The sequence below is a fragment of the Mesoplodon densirostris genome, chromosome 5, assembly GCF_025265405.1.
Source record: "Mesoplodon densirostris isolate mMesDen1 chromosome 5, mMesDen1 primary haplotype, whole genome shotgun sequence".
Taxonomy (NCBI): domain Eukaryota; kingdom Metazoa; phylum Chordata; class Mammalia; order Artiodactyla; family Ziphiidae; genus Mesoplodon; species Mesoplodon densirostris.
This window is the reverse complement of record NC_082665.1, coordinates 11,235,900-11,247,193: the sequence shown is the minus strand read 5'-3', so window position 1 is coordinate 11,247,193 and position 11,294 is coordinate 11,235,900. Positions and strand designations below refer to the sequence as shown.

The following is an 11,294-nucleotide window of genomic DNA, read 5'->3' as shown; positions in this document are numbered from 1 at the left end:
CCACACCCTCGCGATACTTGTTGTCTCTTGACTTTTTGGTAATAGTTATTCTAACAGGTGTGAGGTGATATCTCACTGCGGCTTTGATTTGCATTTCCTAGATGATTAGTGATGTCAAGCTCCTCTTCATATTCTTGTTGGTCATTTGCATGCCTTCTGCAGAGAAATGTCTATTAAGTTCCTTTGCCCATTTTAAAATCAGGTTATTATTTATTTATTTAGTGCTGTGAATATTATGAGTTTCTTATATATTTGGATATTAACACTTTATTAGATATATAGTTTGCAAATATTTGCTCCCATTCTGTAGGTTTCTTTTTCATTTTGTTGATTATTTCCTTTGCTGTGCAGAGGCTCTTTAGTTTAATGCAATCCCATTTGTCTATCTTTGCTCTTGGTGTCATATCCAAGAAATTATTACCAAGGCCAATGTCAAGGAGCTTCTTCCCTATGTTTTCTTCTAGGAGTTTTATGGTTTCAAGTCTTATATATACATCTTTAACCTATTTTGAGTTGTGTGTGTGTGTGTGTGTGTGTGTGTGTGTGTGTGCGTGGTGTAAGACAAGTCCAATTTTATTCTTTTGCAAGTGAATATCCTGTTTTTCCAGCACTATATGTTAAAGAGACTATCCTTTTCCCATTGTGTATTTTTAGACCCTTGTTGAAGATCATCCATTGACCTCATATGTGTGCGTTTATTTCTGTGCTCTCTATTCTGTTCCATTGGTATGTGTTTTTATGCTAGTACTGTTTTGATTACTATAACTTTGTAATACAGTTTGAAATCAGGAATTATAATGCCTCCAGCTTCGTTCTTCTTGCTCAAAATTGCTTTGGCTATTCAGGGTTTTTTGAAATTCCACATGAATTTTAGGATTCTTTTAAAGAAATTCTCTAAAAATTGTCATTGAGATTTTGACAGGGATTGCACGGAATCTGTAGATTGCTTTGGGAACTATTGGCATTTTAACAATATTAATACTTCCAACCCATGAACATGGCTGTCTTTCCATTTATTTGTGTCTGCTTTAATTTGTTTCATCAGTGTTTTGTAGTTTTCAGTATACAGATATTTCACCTTTTTGGTTAAGCTTATTCTTAAGCATCAGAGCAATTTTTAAAATTTATACATGGATACTGAAGAAATATTTTATAATTCTAAATGATGACTATACATTGCACAAAAATCTTTTTTGGTGAATTTACATTTATAGTTACAGTAGGAAGACACTAAATTTGCAGCAGCATTCTCTATGATTTTATTATTATTTTTAAATGAACCCGCCAGCATTCTGCAGCTGTGCTCAAAAAAAAAAAAAAAAAAATTGAAGGGGTGTAAAGTTTATTAACAACAACAAAAGATAGAACAGTAAACAGCTACTGAACATGGGATACTTCCTTATTTACAAGTTTCGCTACAGAAGGCCTGTTTTAATCAGCATTTCAAATAATCAAAGGAGTACAATGTTCCTTTTTCTCCTTTTCAGAAGAAATGGAATGAGCCCTCAGGCAGCCACCAGCTTGGGAGAGTTGGGGGTGCTGTGTTGAAGCATTAGGCAATCAGGCTAATTTCCTTATGCTACTTCTCAGGTTAGAGGGAGGAGGAGAAGCAGCAGCCAGATTCTCACTCACCCCTGGGCACTGGGGGAAACTGTGGCGCTTCCTAGGTGGAATGCTGAAAGTTGAAGTCAGCTCTTGGTATTGCCCTGGTCTTTGGCTCAGCATGTTCCTTTGGGGTCCACATTTTCTCATTCAAACGGGGACACATGATTGATAACAGGAGGGAGAGTTGAAGTAGGGACCATCCTGGGAAACCTGTAACTCACTTCTGAAGGTCCAGAAAATTCCTTACTTCCTTATTTATTTACAATATTCTACTCTTTATATCCAAAGCCGAAATTGCACTAACGAGGTAATTTGTATTAATACTTCTATGGTTTCTCTTTGGAAGAATATGTGTGGTGGAGTCGTCCACGAAAGGAAAATGTTAAAATCCAGGTATCACAGAAGAGTTTGTGTTCAGACCATCCTTATCTCTGGTGATGGATGGGAGGTTGGGGATGAGAAATAGAAAGGTGTCTGGATAAGGTGACAAAGGGACTCATTCTTGGTTCACACAGAGCATGTCTACTGAATAAGAGTATGAGCTCAGTCTCCATAGTCTGGATCCAAACTTTGTCTCTATTACTATCATAACCTTTGCGTGCCTGTATTCTAAATCCCTAAAGTGGAGTTAATAATAGTTCTTGCCTCATTGCAATGTAAAAATCGTAGCGTGGTGCCTGATCCATAGTTAGTGCTCAGTAAGTTTTACCTATTATTAAAGCACTTAAAAGTTGACAAACATTTCGCCTACAGACCATTTTAATGGGGCAAGCATGGGCAGAGGCTACAGTTGCAGGGGACTCCAACTCTAAAGAGTGCAGCTGGAGAAAAATGCATTTAGTCCAACTCCTGCCAGATAGAGTACAGCCAAAGGCTGGAGGGAGGTGAGCTCTGCGTTCGTGCTTGCGCGGGTAAGGGGTACGCAGGATGAGGCTCCACTCCTTCCAGGGCACGCACGATCCCGGACAGTTACTAAGTGGCTTTCCAAGCATTCAGCGGGTTCTCTAAATGAACGCCCAGTAAACATTTGAGCCAAAGTCTTAGCCTATCCTTAGCAACAACACGTGGGTCAGGCCGTGCTCATAGAACAACAAATGCCGGTCTGTGCAGGCATCGTTCTCAGCGGTTTAAGAGCATCAACTCACTCAGAGGCATCACAGCCCTGGGAAGTAGGTGCCCTTCACATCCCCTTTTTGTAGGAGCCTGCCCAAGGTCGGGCAGCCAGCGAGGGATGGGCACGATCCGAACCCGGCGGCCCACTGCCTGCGCCTGGCGCCCAATTCGCCGCGGAAGGGGCCCCGGGAAGCCGCGCCAGCAGCCGCACTGGAACGGAGAGCTGTGGGCAAGGGCGCGAGGGGTAGCCGGCCCCCCCGCCCCGGTATCCCCCGCGCAGTGCGGGTGGGGGACGCAGACCGAAGCGGGAACGTTCCGGAACCCGGGTGCGCGGCCGGGGGCGGAGAGAGGCCCTGGTCCGGCCGAGATCCCGCACGGAGCAGCGTAGCCACGGAGCAGGCCCCTCACCCCGAGAAGTCGCGGGGTAAGGGCGCGCGCACGGGCTAGACCGCACCGCAGCGCACGCGCACACGGGGGCGCAGGCTCGCCCGCCGCCCAGGATGAGACGGAAGGCATGGAAAGTTCCAGCTGGTTCGAGAACTGTACGTAGCAAGCGCGGCGGCAGCGGCGGCGGCAGGGTCGGAGGGGGCGTGCGGCTGCAGCTGGAGGTTTCCGCCGAACCCGCGGTGCCTCCCCCCGCGCAGCACCTGCGGGGCCAGGGTGGGGGTCCCGGCGGGGACCGCGGGTGGCGGGGAGAGCGGCTGTGCGGGGGGGGGGGGGGGGCGGCGCAGCCGCCTTACAGAGGGGGGCGTGGCTTGGCCTACGGGGGCGTGGCTCTCTGAGGGGGCGTGGCGGCCCGTCTGCGCAGCTGCCAGAGCCTTTAAGCCCGGGCTCGCTCGGCCGGAGCGTGCTTTCGCCGCCTGGGAGCCTTCCGGCCCAGCTGCCTGTCCGGTCCCCGCGGTCCCCGCCCTCCTGCGATCCGGGAGCCGGCTCGGTTCGGAGCCGAAAGCTGTGCGTTCGGGCATGCCCCGCTACGAGCTGGCTTTGATCCTGAAAGCCATGCAGCGGGTAAGTGACCTTCCCCTCAGAGCCCGCCTTCCCGCGCGGGCGCCCTCGCAGCCGCTAGGCCGCCGCCCCCCGCCCTCCCCGCCCTCTCCGCGCGGCCGGAGGGGGCCGGGGCCGCGGGCGGCGGGCGGCGGGCGTCCGCGCTGAGGGGGCGCGTGGGGCCGGCCGGCCCGGCGAGGCCGCGTGCGCGCGGCCGCGGGAGGGTGTGTCTCGCACGCGGCCGCCGGGCGGTCTGGCGGGCGGGCGGGGGACGGGGGGCGGGGCGGCCCGCGGGAGTCCAGTGGAAGGTCCGCGGGAGGACACGCGCCAGCGCCCGGCCCCGGCCCGGGTCCCGCGCCCGCCGTCGCGAAGCTGCCTCGTCGCCGGCCCCGCCGCTGCCGCCCGCTCCGGCCCAGCTCCGCCGCCCACCCGCCTCCGCCTCGCCTCCGCCGGCCGCCCCGGAACCGTCCGCGCTCAATAAAACCTTCTCCAAAGCGTGTTTGTGCGATTGTCTGGACCACGGTCGCGTAGAACCGGCTCTCACGTCAAAAAAAAAAAAAAAAAATCCTTGACTTCTCGTTTTCTGACTTCAGCGACAATCCTGCTCCGGGTGCCCTTAGCCCAGTTTCATTCATCCAAGTTGTGGCCTTTTTTGCGCCTTCCGGAAGAAATTTGGCTCCCTCTGCTTTTGATTGCTCTTGAGGTAGAGGATTTCAGGTTTGGAGGGATGTTAAGCGATCCTGCAGTCCGTTCACTCCAGGTAACGCTGTGGCCGAGGACAGGGACCCGCGGCCCGGAGGCAGCTCTTCGTTCTCTGTTCTGGGTCAGGTACTCCTCAAGCCGTCGCCGAAATCCCCATTCTTCCGTGAATTCGGTAACGTAGAGTGTGGTGTGTGCTTTTTTTCCTCCCCCCCTTCCCTTCCAGGTATAATAATAAAAATGATAATAATTCGATGTTCGAACTTTGGGAAGATAGCTTCCTACAGCGCCAGAGGCTTGGGCACATTCCATGTTTTGGGTCAGTTTTGAAACGGAGCTGTTAGGAAGTTAAGCCTGGGGTCTTGGTCCAAGCGCTGTTGAAACGCTGCCAATCACAGAGCATTAGAAAATCGTCCCGTTCTTTGCACACTATAAAGTGGAAAAGACACCAGTGTCTCTCGATCAGGTCTGGAGAGTCTGGTCAGGCATGCCATTGTGTCCCCAAGCTTGTTCTCCCTGAATTTGGGGGAGGGTAAGATTGCATTGTTTAGCCTCCTGAGTATTGCCCCTTTCTTGGACCTCTTCCCTCTATACTGAAATACACTGCTTAAAAAGAATGGGAACAATGAAGAAAAGAAAAGCACGGTATTGAAAAGGAAACATTTAAAATTATGTGGCAGTTTAAGTCCTCCCTTTAAGTTATGCGTTTTAGGAGCTATCAGAACCTGGGAAATGGAGATACTGACATTTCTTTTGTTTCACCTTGTTTTAGTGAGAAAACAAGTATCATTGAACAGTCAATGTATTTGAGTCAACGTATAGACATAGTATTTGTTCATTCCATAAACCTTTGGAATGAAAATTCAGAACTCTTCTTTGTCTTTAGCATAGCTGCCAAGTACTGTACATTTGTTAACAGAGCTTCAAGTATGTTAGTTAAATGTATTTACTCTGTGTTCCTTTTTTTTTTGGTATCCTGTAACAACCAGGATTCACAGTCTTTGGTGTGGATCATACATTTTTTACTCCAGTTCAGATAAGCCACGTAGTACAGTTTGGTTAAAATAATAATTCAATTAACCTTCCTTGAAATCCTGGTGAGGTTGGGCAGGGGCGCTTTGCAAATAATCAAGGTGAACTCCTCCCTGGAGGCGGAGGCCTCCATGGCTACAGATAAGGACATTGTAACAATGATGAAGTTGTGTTGAAGAGATCCTTGACCTAAATAAAGTAAGATTAAACGACAAAGAATTTCTCTTTTTATATTGTTCATAAAACCTGTTTTTGAGTAGGTTGTCAATGGGTAACAAACAAAGACTTACTGGTTTTGAACAGTTTTGCTTGCTTTCCATTTGGGGAAATAGGATCCTAAAATAAGATCCATACTTCGGGGGAAATGAATGGAAAATGCCACCATGAGCTTATATATCTCTGACAGGCTTTGGGGAAGCCTTCCTTCTAATATGCAGTGGTTTGCAGTTCCGCTTGCAGGTAGGCTTTTCCATGTAACTCCTCAACTTTAAGATGCATATCTTTTATATTTTTAGATTCTGAAAAGTATACCTCTTATGGTGTACCCCTTGATGACTTATTTTCCTTTCCCACCTTCCTCAGATCATTTATGTATCTTGGAATTGAGGAAATATTCTATGTTAGACAACTCTTGTAAGAGATGTGGAAGTTGCAGTCTTTTCTTGGATTCCCAGAGAGGTTTTCCTGTTTCTTTTTTGTGGTACTCTGTAGGCCTGAAGAGCATTCCTCTCTTTAGGGTGAAAACTGAGAATAGAAGAGAGTTAAAATTTTAGATGCAGGTACTGTGTTGAAGCTCTCACAACATTTCTTGTGTTAAAGACCCACTGCATTGTAGCACAGACTCTTGTGGGAGTCCCCATTGGAAGATTTCAGGGTGTAGTATATAGAATGAATCTTTATTGAACTATATACAGTTGTGTGTTAGTTACTTAGAAGTTTCAGTGCTATCTTTCTCTCAGTTTGCAATTGGTAGTCCATTATAATGAATCGCTGCTTGTGTTGAACTTTCAAGTTTGTGTACTAACGAATGTAGATACCAGCCCTCCCAAGAAGAAATTTATTTGCAGGTACCATTTAGCTTCAATTTTATTAAAACGTGTGTATGTAAAGTTGTCTTTCTGTATTCTCCCTATTTTTAATTTAGCGTGAAAAGTAGATAAATGTGGTTAATTCTGAAAGTTGATGCGGTAAAGTAATGGATGTTGTGAAACCAGACTTTTAAAGGTGATGACTAAAGCCATTTGAAAAGGTGGTTGCTTAGACCAGTTGTAGATCATTAGATAGAAGTGTCTCCAGAAGAAAAAGGTATTGAAAAGTCTTGTCATAGGTCAGCATCGTAAGAGTTTTATTCCTTTCTGGCAAACACGGTTTTCAAGGCTGCAGTATGGAAGGACATAGCTGTAGAAGAAAGATCACAAGCTGCAGGGTTCCAGGCAGTCTCAATTCAGCATATGGAAAACCTTTTCTAACAACTGAAAAAGTAACGAATTGCCTGTGAGATGGTGAGTTTTCTCTCCCCCTCTACCCTGACCTCTTGCAGTGGGAATGTTTAGGTAGGTAGTGGAGGAGGGGGCATGCATTTGGTAGGTGAGGTATGACACTGACTTTTGAGCTCCCCTGAGAGTTTGAGAAATGGCTTGTCCTTTGATTTCACTTTGAAATTTGATTTCACACATTGGTATTTCATTTCAGCTAGGTAAAAGATAGATTGAATAGACAATTTTTGAATTTTAAAGCCACACACTGTGTTGAAAAGCTGTGTGAACTTTGTAGAAAATTTTTACGTTTGGGATAGGCTCAGGAAGAGGAATTTTGAGGTTCAAAAAAGATCTATGCAGGACATTTATATATCTTGGTTACTTAGTTTAGGAACCCTTTATCATGTCTTAGCACGTTTGCCCAGAGGATGATCACAATTGGCATATTTAGAGTTGTGAAAGCCCTGGGAAAATAGTTTGTCCTGAAGCCTTCTCATTGCTGCTAAGGAATTTTTACATGAAGAATTAAAGGTTAGTGGTTTAAATAATAATTAGTTTAATTCTAAGTGAATATAGGTGTGTACCAATAAAATAGCATTTATATATCCTCTTGCATAATTTTTCAAATAGGAATAAAAGTAGATAGCTACTTTGGAAATCAAATTCTTTTTCATTGAAAGAGATTTCACAAGTGATTTTATGTTTAATATCCTTCATTTTTAATTTCATTGAAAATCAGATTATATTTTAAATTTTACGATAACACTGAAGTAGTTCTCTGTAAGTAAAGAGTTTTACGATGTACTGAGTTTAATTTATGCCTTGGGTTTTATAAGTTTAGAAATAGGAGTGTAGTGATATTCCTAAAACTGTGCAAAGCAGTAGGTTTTCTGATAATGCAGTGAAGGGTCCCTTCTGTTTCTCCTCAGTCAAGACTTCTTGGTTAGAAAACCTGGCAAAAGTTGTGTACTCTAGAGTTGTATCCCAAGTTTAGGATCTTGTGAAAGTAATTGCTACAAAATGTTTGCATTTTAGATACTTTTTGTAGGCATAGGGTCTAATAATGAACTCAAGTATGGAACTGGCCAACCTTAGGTCATTGCAGCTTGGCTTGCTTGGCAACATTTGATAACTGGGAGCTAGTGATACTTTTGTTGTCAGTTGGTGGCAGACAGAAGTTCAAATGGAAACATATTTGTTCTAGTTGTCAGATGGCTAAGTTAGTCTCTTTTTCCTTCTGTGAGCCCTCCCTTAACAGCTTAGCTTGTAGCTTGTATCTTTAATAATCACCCTTTGTGTTTTGTCTACTTGAAATCAGACAACTTAAAATAGTTATCCAGTAATGAAAGACTTGAGCCTTGTGGGCAATGTTGTACTTTCACTTGGTACTAAAGTTTTCTTGGGTTACAGCTTATTGCCGCAGCAAGTGATTGAAGAAGGAGTCCTGTTCCTGCCCCTGAGCTTACAGCTAAGGTACAAGGAGTGGCTTGGGGGTAAGGAATCCTTCCTCACCAGACATGGTTTGTATATATGAAGACTGCTTCTCAGAAGTTTGACATTCTGCACTAAATTCTTTTGTTATTTGTGACTCACACATTCAGTACAGCTGTTTGTTGCTTTTTAGAATCTACATGTTTCATATGCAGACTGCTATTGAATCTTCTCACCTTTAGATTATAAAATCACTTTAAAGAAAACTAAGTGTGAAAGCATTGAGGAAATTCTGAAGTAATGTTTTTCATCAAGTACCTTCACTGTATTTGTAGTTCAGGTAGAATTTATCTGTTCAAGATGAGGAATACATCTTTTTAGTGGAAGGCAGTTCTAAACCAACAAGGAGGGTTACCAACACATGTAGTTAATCTCTTAGGGGAATCGAATTTAAGGAATTAGATTTAAAGAAATCATTCAAATTTAATGAATGTTTGGTAAGTTCTCAACTTATCTAAAGGAAAAACTACCCTCAGAAGTTCGGAAAAAGTTAATCCAGTCCTGTTATCCTTCTTGTACTTAGAGCAGGAGCTGGCAAACTATATGGTTCACAGGCCAAATCCAGCCTGTCACCTGCATTTGTATGGCCTGTGAGCTTAAGGAAGGATTTTACATTTTTAAATAGTTGGGGAAAAATTAAGAGTATTTTATGAAAGTTATATGAAGTTCAGATATCAGAGTCCGTAAATGTAGGTGTTTTGGAACATAACCCTATTCATTTGCTTATATTTATTATTTGGTACTTTACAAAGAAAAGTTTGCTGACCCCTTATTTACAGACACATAATTTCCTAGGTTCACCATTTCTCTTAGCTTCTTATGGTGCTGTTTTCTGAGATTTCTGCTTTGATTCCTTCCTTTCCCTCCTCTTTATATACTGTACCTTTGCCTTCATGTGGTTTGACCTTCATATGGTTTGCCTTTTTTTTCGTAACAAGTCAAGAACTCTGGCATTTTGTACTCTTCTGTGCTGGTTATAGCCTCCTGGATGTAACCTTGGCTCTGCAAACTCAGTGTGGTTGAAACTTAATGAGTTACCTACCCCAAAACTTGTCTAACTTATTTCTGTTTGTGGCTTCTGTTTTCTGTCACATGTGGCTGAACCAATCCAGCTCTTTGTTCCTTCAGTCTCAATCACATATAGTCTCTTCTCTGCCCTAGCTGAACTACTTATGTTTCTTGCTTGGATTCTTGCAGTTTCTTAAGTGGTCTCTCTAACATATTGCTGGGGGGAGGATAATCAATGCCTGTAAATATGTTTTTTGGAGTGCAAGAATATAGAAAGAATTAAATTGGGATGCATTTTTAAGGAAATAACACAAACCATTGTTACAAAGCATTGTATAATGATGCCTTTTTGATTACATCATTACCATCCCATATCAGTTGATTGTGTCAGCACCATTGCCAAATGACAGCATATTCAGAAATGTGCTCTTTTTCAAAGATATTCCTAATGAAGTCTGGCATCCAAGGCCACCTGTGATATGACTCCAATCTTTTTTTTTAACCTCATCTCTCAATTTCTTCTCCATTTCGTATCGTACTGAGTAAAGAGAACTGCTGTAGATCCCTGTAAATACCATTCCCTTTTATTTCCTTCGGTGCCTGTGTCACACTGCTTTTCTTGGAATGCCCTCCTGTATTACCCCATCATCTCCATGAAAACATGCTTCAAGTTCATTTTAACTCATTTGGTAATGAAACAAATATTGAGAACCTGCACTGTTATGAGTATAATATTGCCTTTGGACTTGCATGGTGTGTTTCCATGTCTTATCACATGGACCACTTTCCATTTAGTATTACAGTTAATTGGTGAATGTTTCATACCTCCTTTGGTAGGTTACATGTTCTTGAGGGTCAGGTCTGTTTCATTACTGTCCTCTGCTTTGCACACAAGGTTGATGTTCACTTAGCTGCCTTATGGGGATTCCTCTTCTATCTGTCTAAAACAGTTCTTGAATGTGAGATAGCATGCTGACCTCTTGTGCTAGTAAGTTGCTTTCAAGGCAGTGCACTTTGCACTGAGAGAGTTGTATGCGTATCAGAAGTTGTGTTGGTTTCCAAGACTATTTCATGGCAGGTAATCTTGCTTTTATAATAATTTAAATATGTAAACTGACGAAATGAGTGCAAACTTTTTTTTTTTTCCTGAAAACCAAATTGGATTCTTTGGAAAAACTTGATAAAGGTGAGTCACTAAAATAACGGCTGTAGAATTAGATATGGCTGTAATAACAAAGTTTTGGAGGAAGAATAACAATAATCCAGGATGATTCTGTATGTAGACTGCTTTACAAGATTTCTTAAAGCTTTCCACTTTAATGAAACTGGAACGGAGATTGTAGATGATGCATTTATAGATACAGTTTAGATCAAGCAGCAGGAACTTCGGTCAGCAAGAAGCTCCACATCATCAATCCCATTCTCCAAGTGCTTGACCCCATATTAAGATTGGCAAATACATTTATGTGTTAAATGTAGATAAAATGTTTGTTATGTATGTATGATTTTTTGATTTCCTATTTTAGCTTTAATCCCTTTTTTACTTACTACTTTTGTATATGATTGTTTTGGATACAAAGGCTTTTGCTTCAATAAGTGCTCCGATTTTTGTTTTCTAAATGAATGGAAGAAATTAAGATCCGAAATGAAGACCCTGGTTGTGTTATGTTGGAGTAAACAAAGAACTGACACTGGGACAGCAGAAAGAGCTTTAGAAACAATGAACCTGGTTTTGGTTCCTGGCACCTACATCCTAGGAGTCTTAACCCTCTTGGATCCTCATTTCTGTCTGTAAGATGGGAGTGATCCCTCAGTTGGAGAGTCTTTGAAGATAAAGTGGTAACACGACCTTAGAGGTAGTAGGTGTTCAGTATGTCATTAAAG

The 11,294-nt window shown here is 43.2% G+C and overlaps 2 protein-coding genes across 5 annotated transcripts in view; both read left to right on the top strand.

Moving 5' to 3' along the window:
* Nucleotides 1-3,217: 3,217 nt before the first annotated feature.
* The window catches only part of MRPS6 (mitochondrial ribosomal protein S6), a 65,851-nt gene continuing 57,774 nt past the window's right edge, over nucleotides 3,218-11,294 (top strand). For both annotated transcript variants that reach the window (XM_060098528.1, XM_060098527.1), the window contains exons 1-2: nucleotides 3,218-3,260; nucleotides 3,527-3,726. In XM_060098528.1, the coding sequence (XP_059954511.1) occupies nucleotides 3,233-3,260; nucleotides 3,527-3,726 (228 nt within the window). In that variant the 5' untranslated portion in view covers nucleotides 3,218-3,232. The remainder of the gene's footprint in view (nucleotides 3,261-3,526; nucleotides 3,727-11,294) is intronic.
* The window catches only part of SLC5A3 (solute carrier family 5 member 3), a 33,721-nt gene continuing 26,063 nt past the window's right edge, over nucleotides 3,637-11,294 (top strand). The window contains exon 1 of one of the 3 annotated variants that reach the window (XM_060098523.1): nucleotides 3,637-3,726. The gene's annotated coding sequence lies outside the window, so the exon portion shown is untranslated. Of the gene's footprint in view, nucleotides 3,727-4,507; nucleotides 4,577-11,294 lie in introns of those variants that run through there. The other 2 variants (XM_060098524.1, XM_060098525.1) reach the window with 2 other exon arrangements.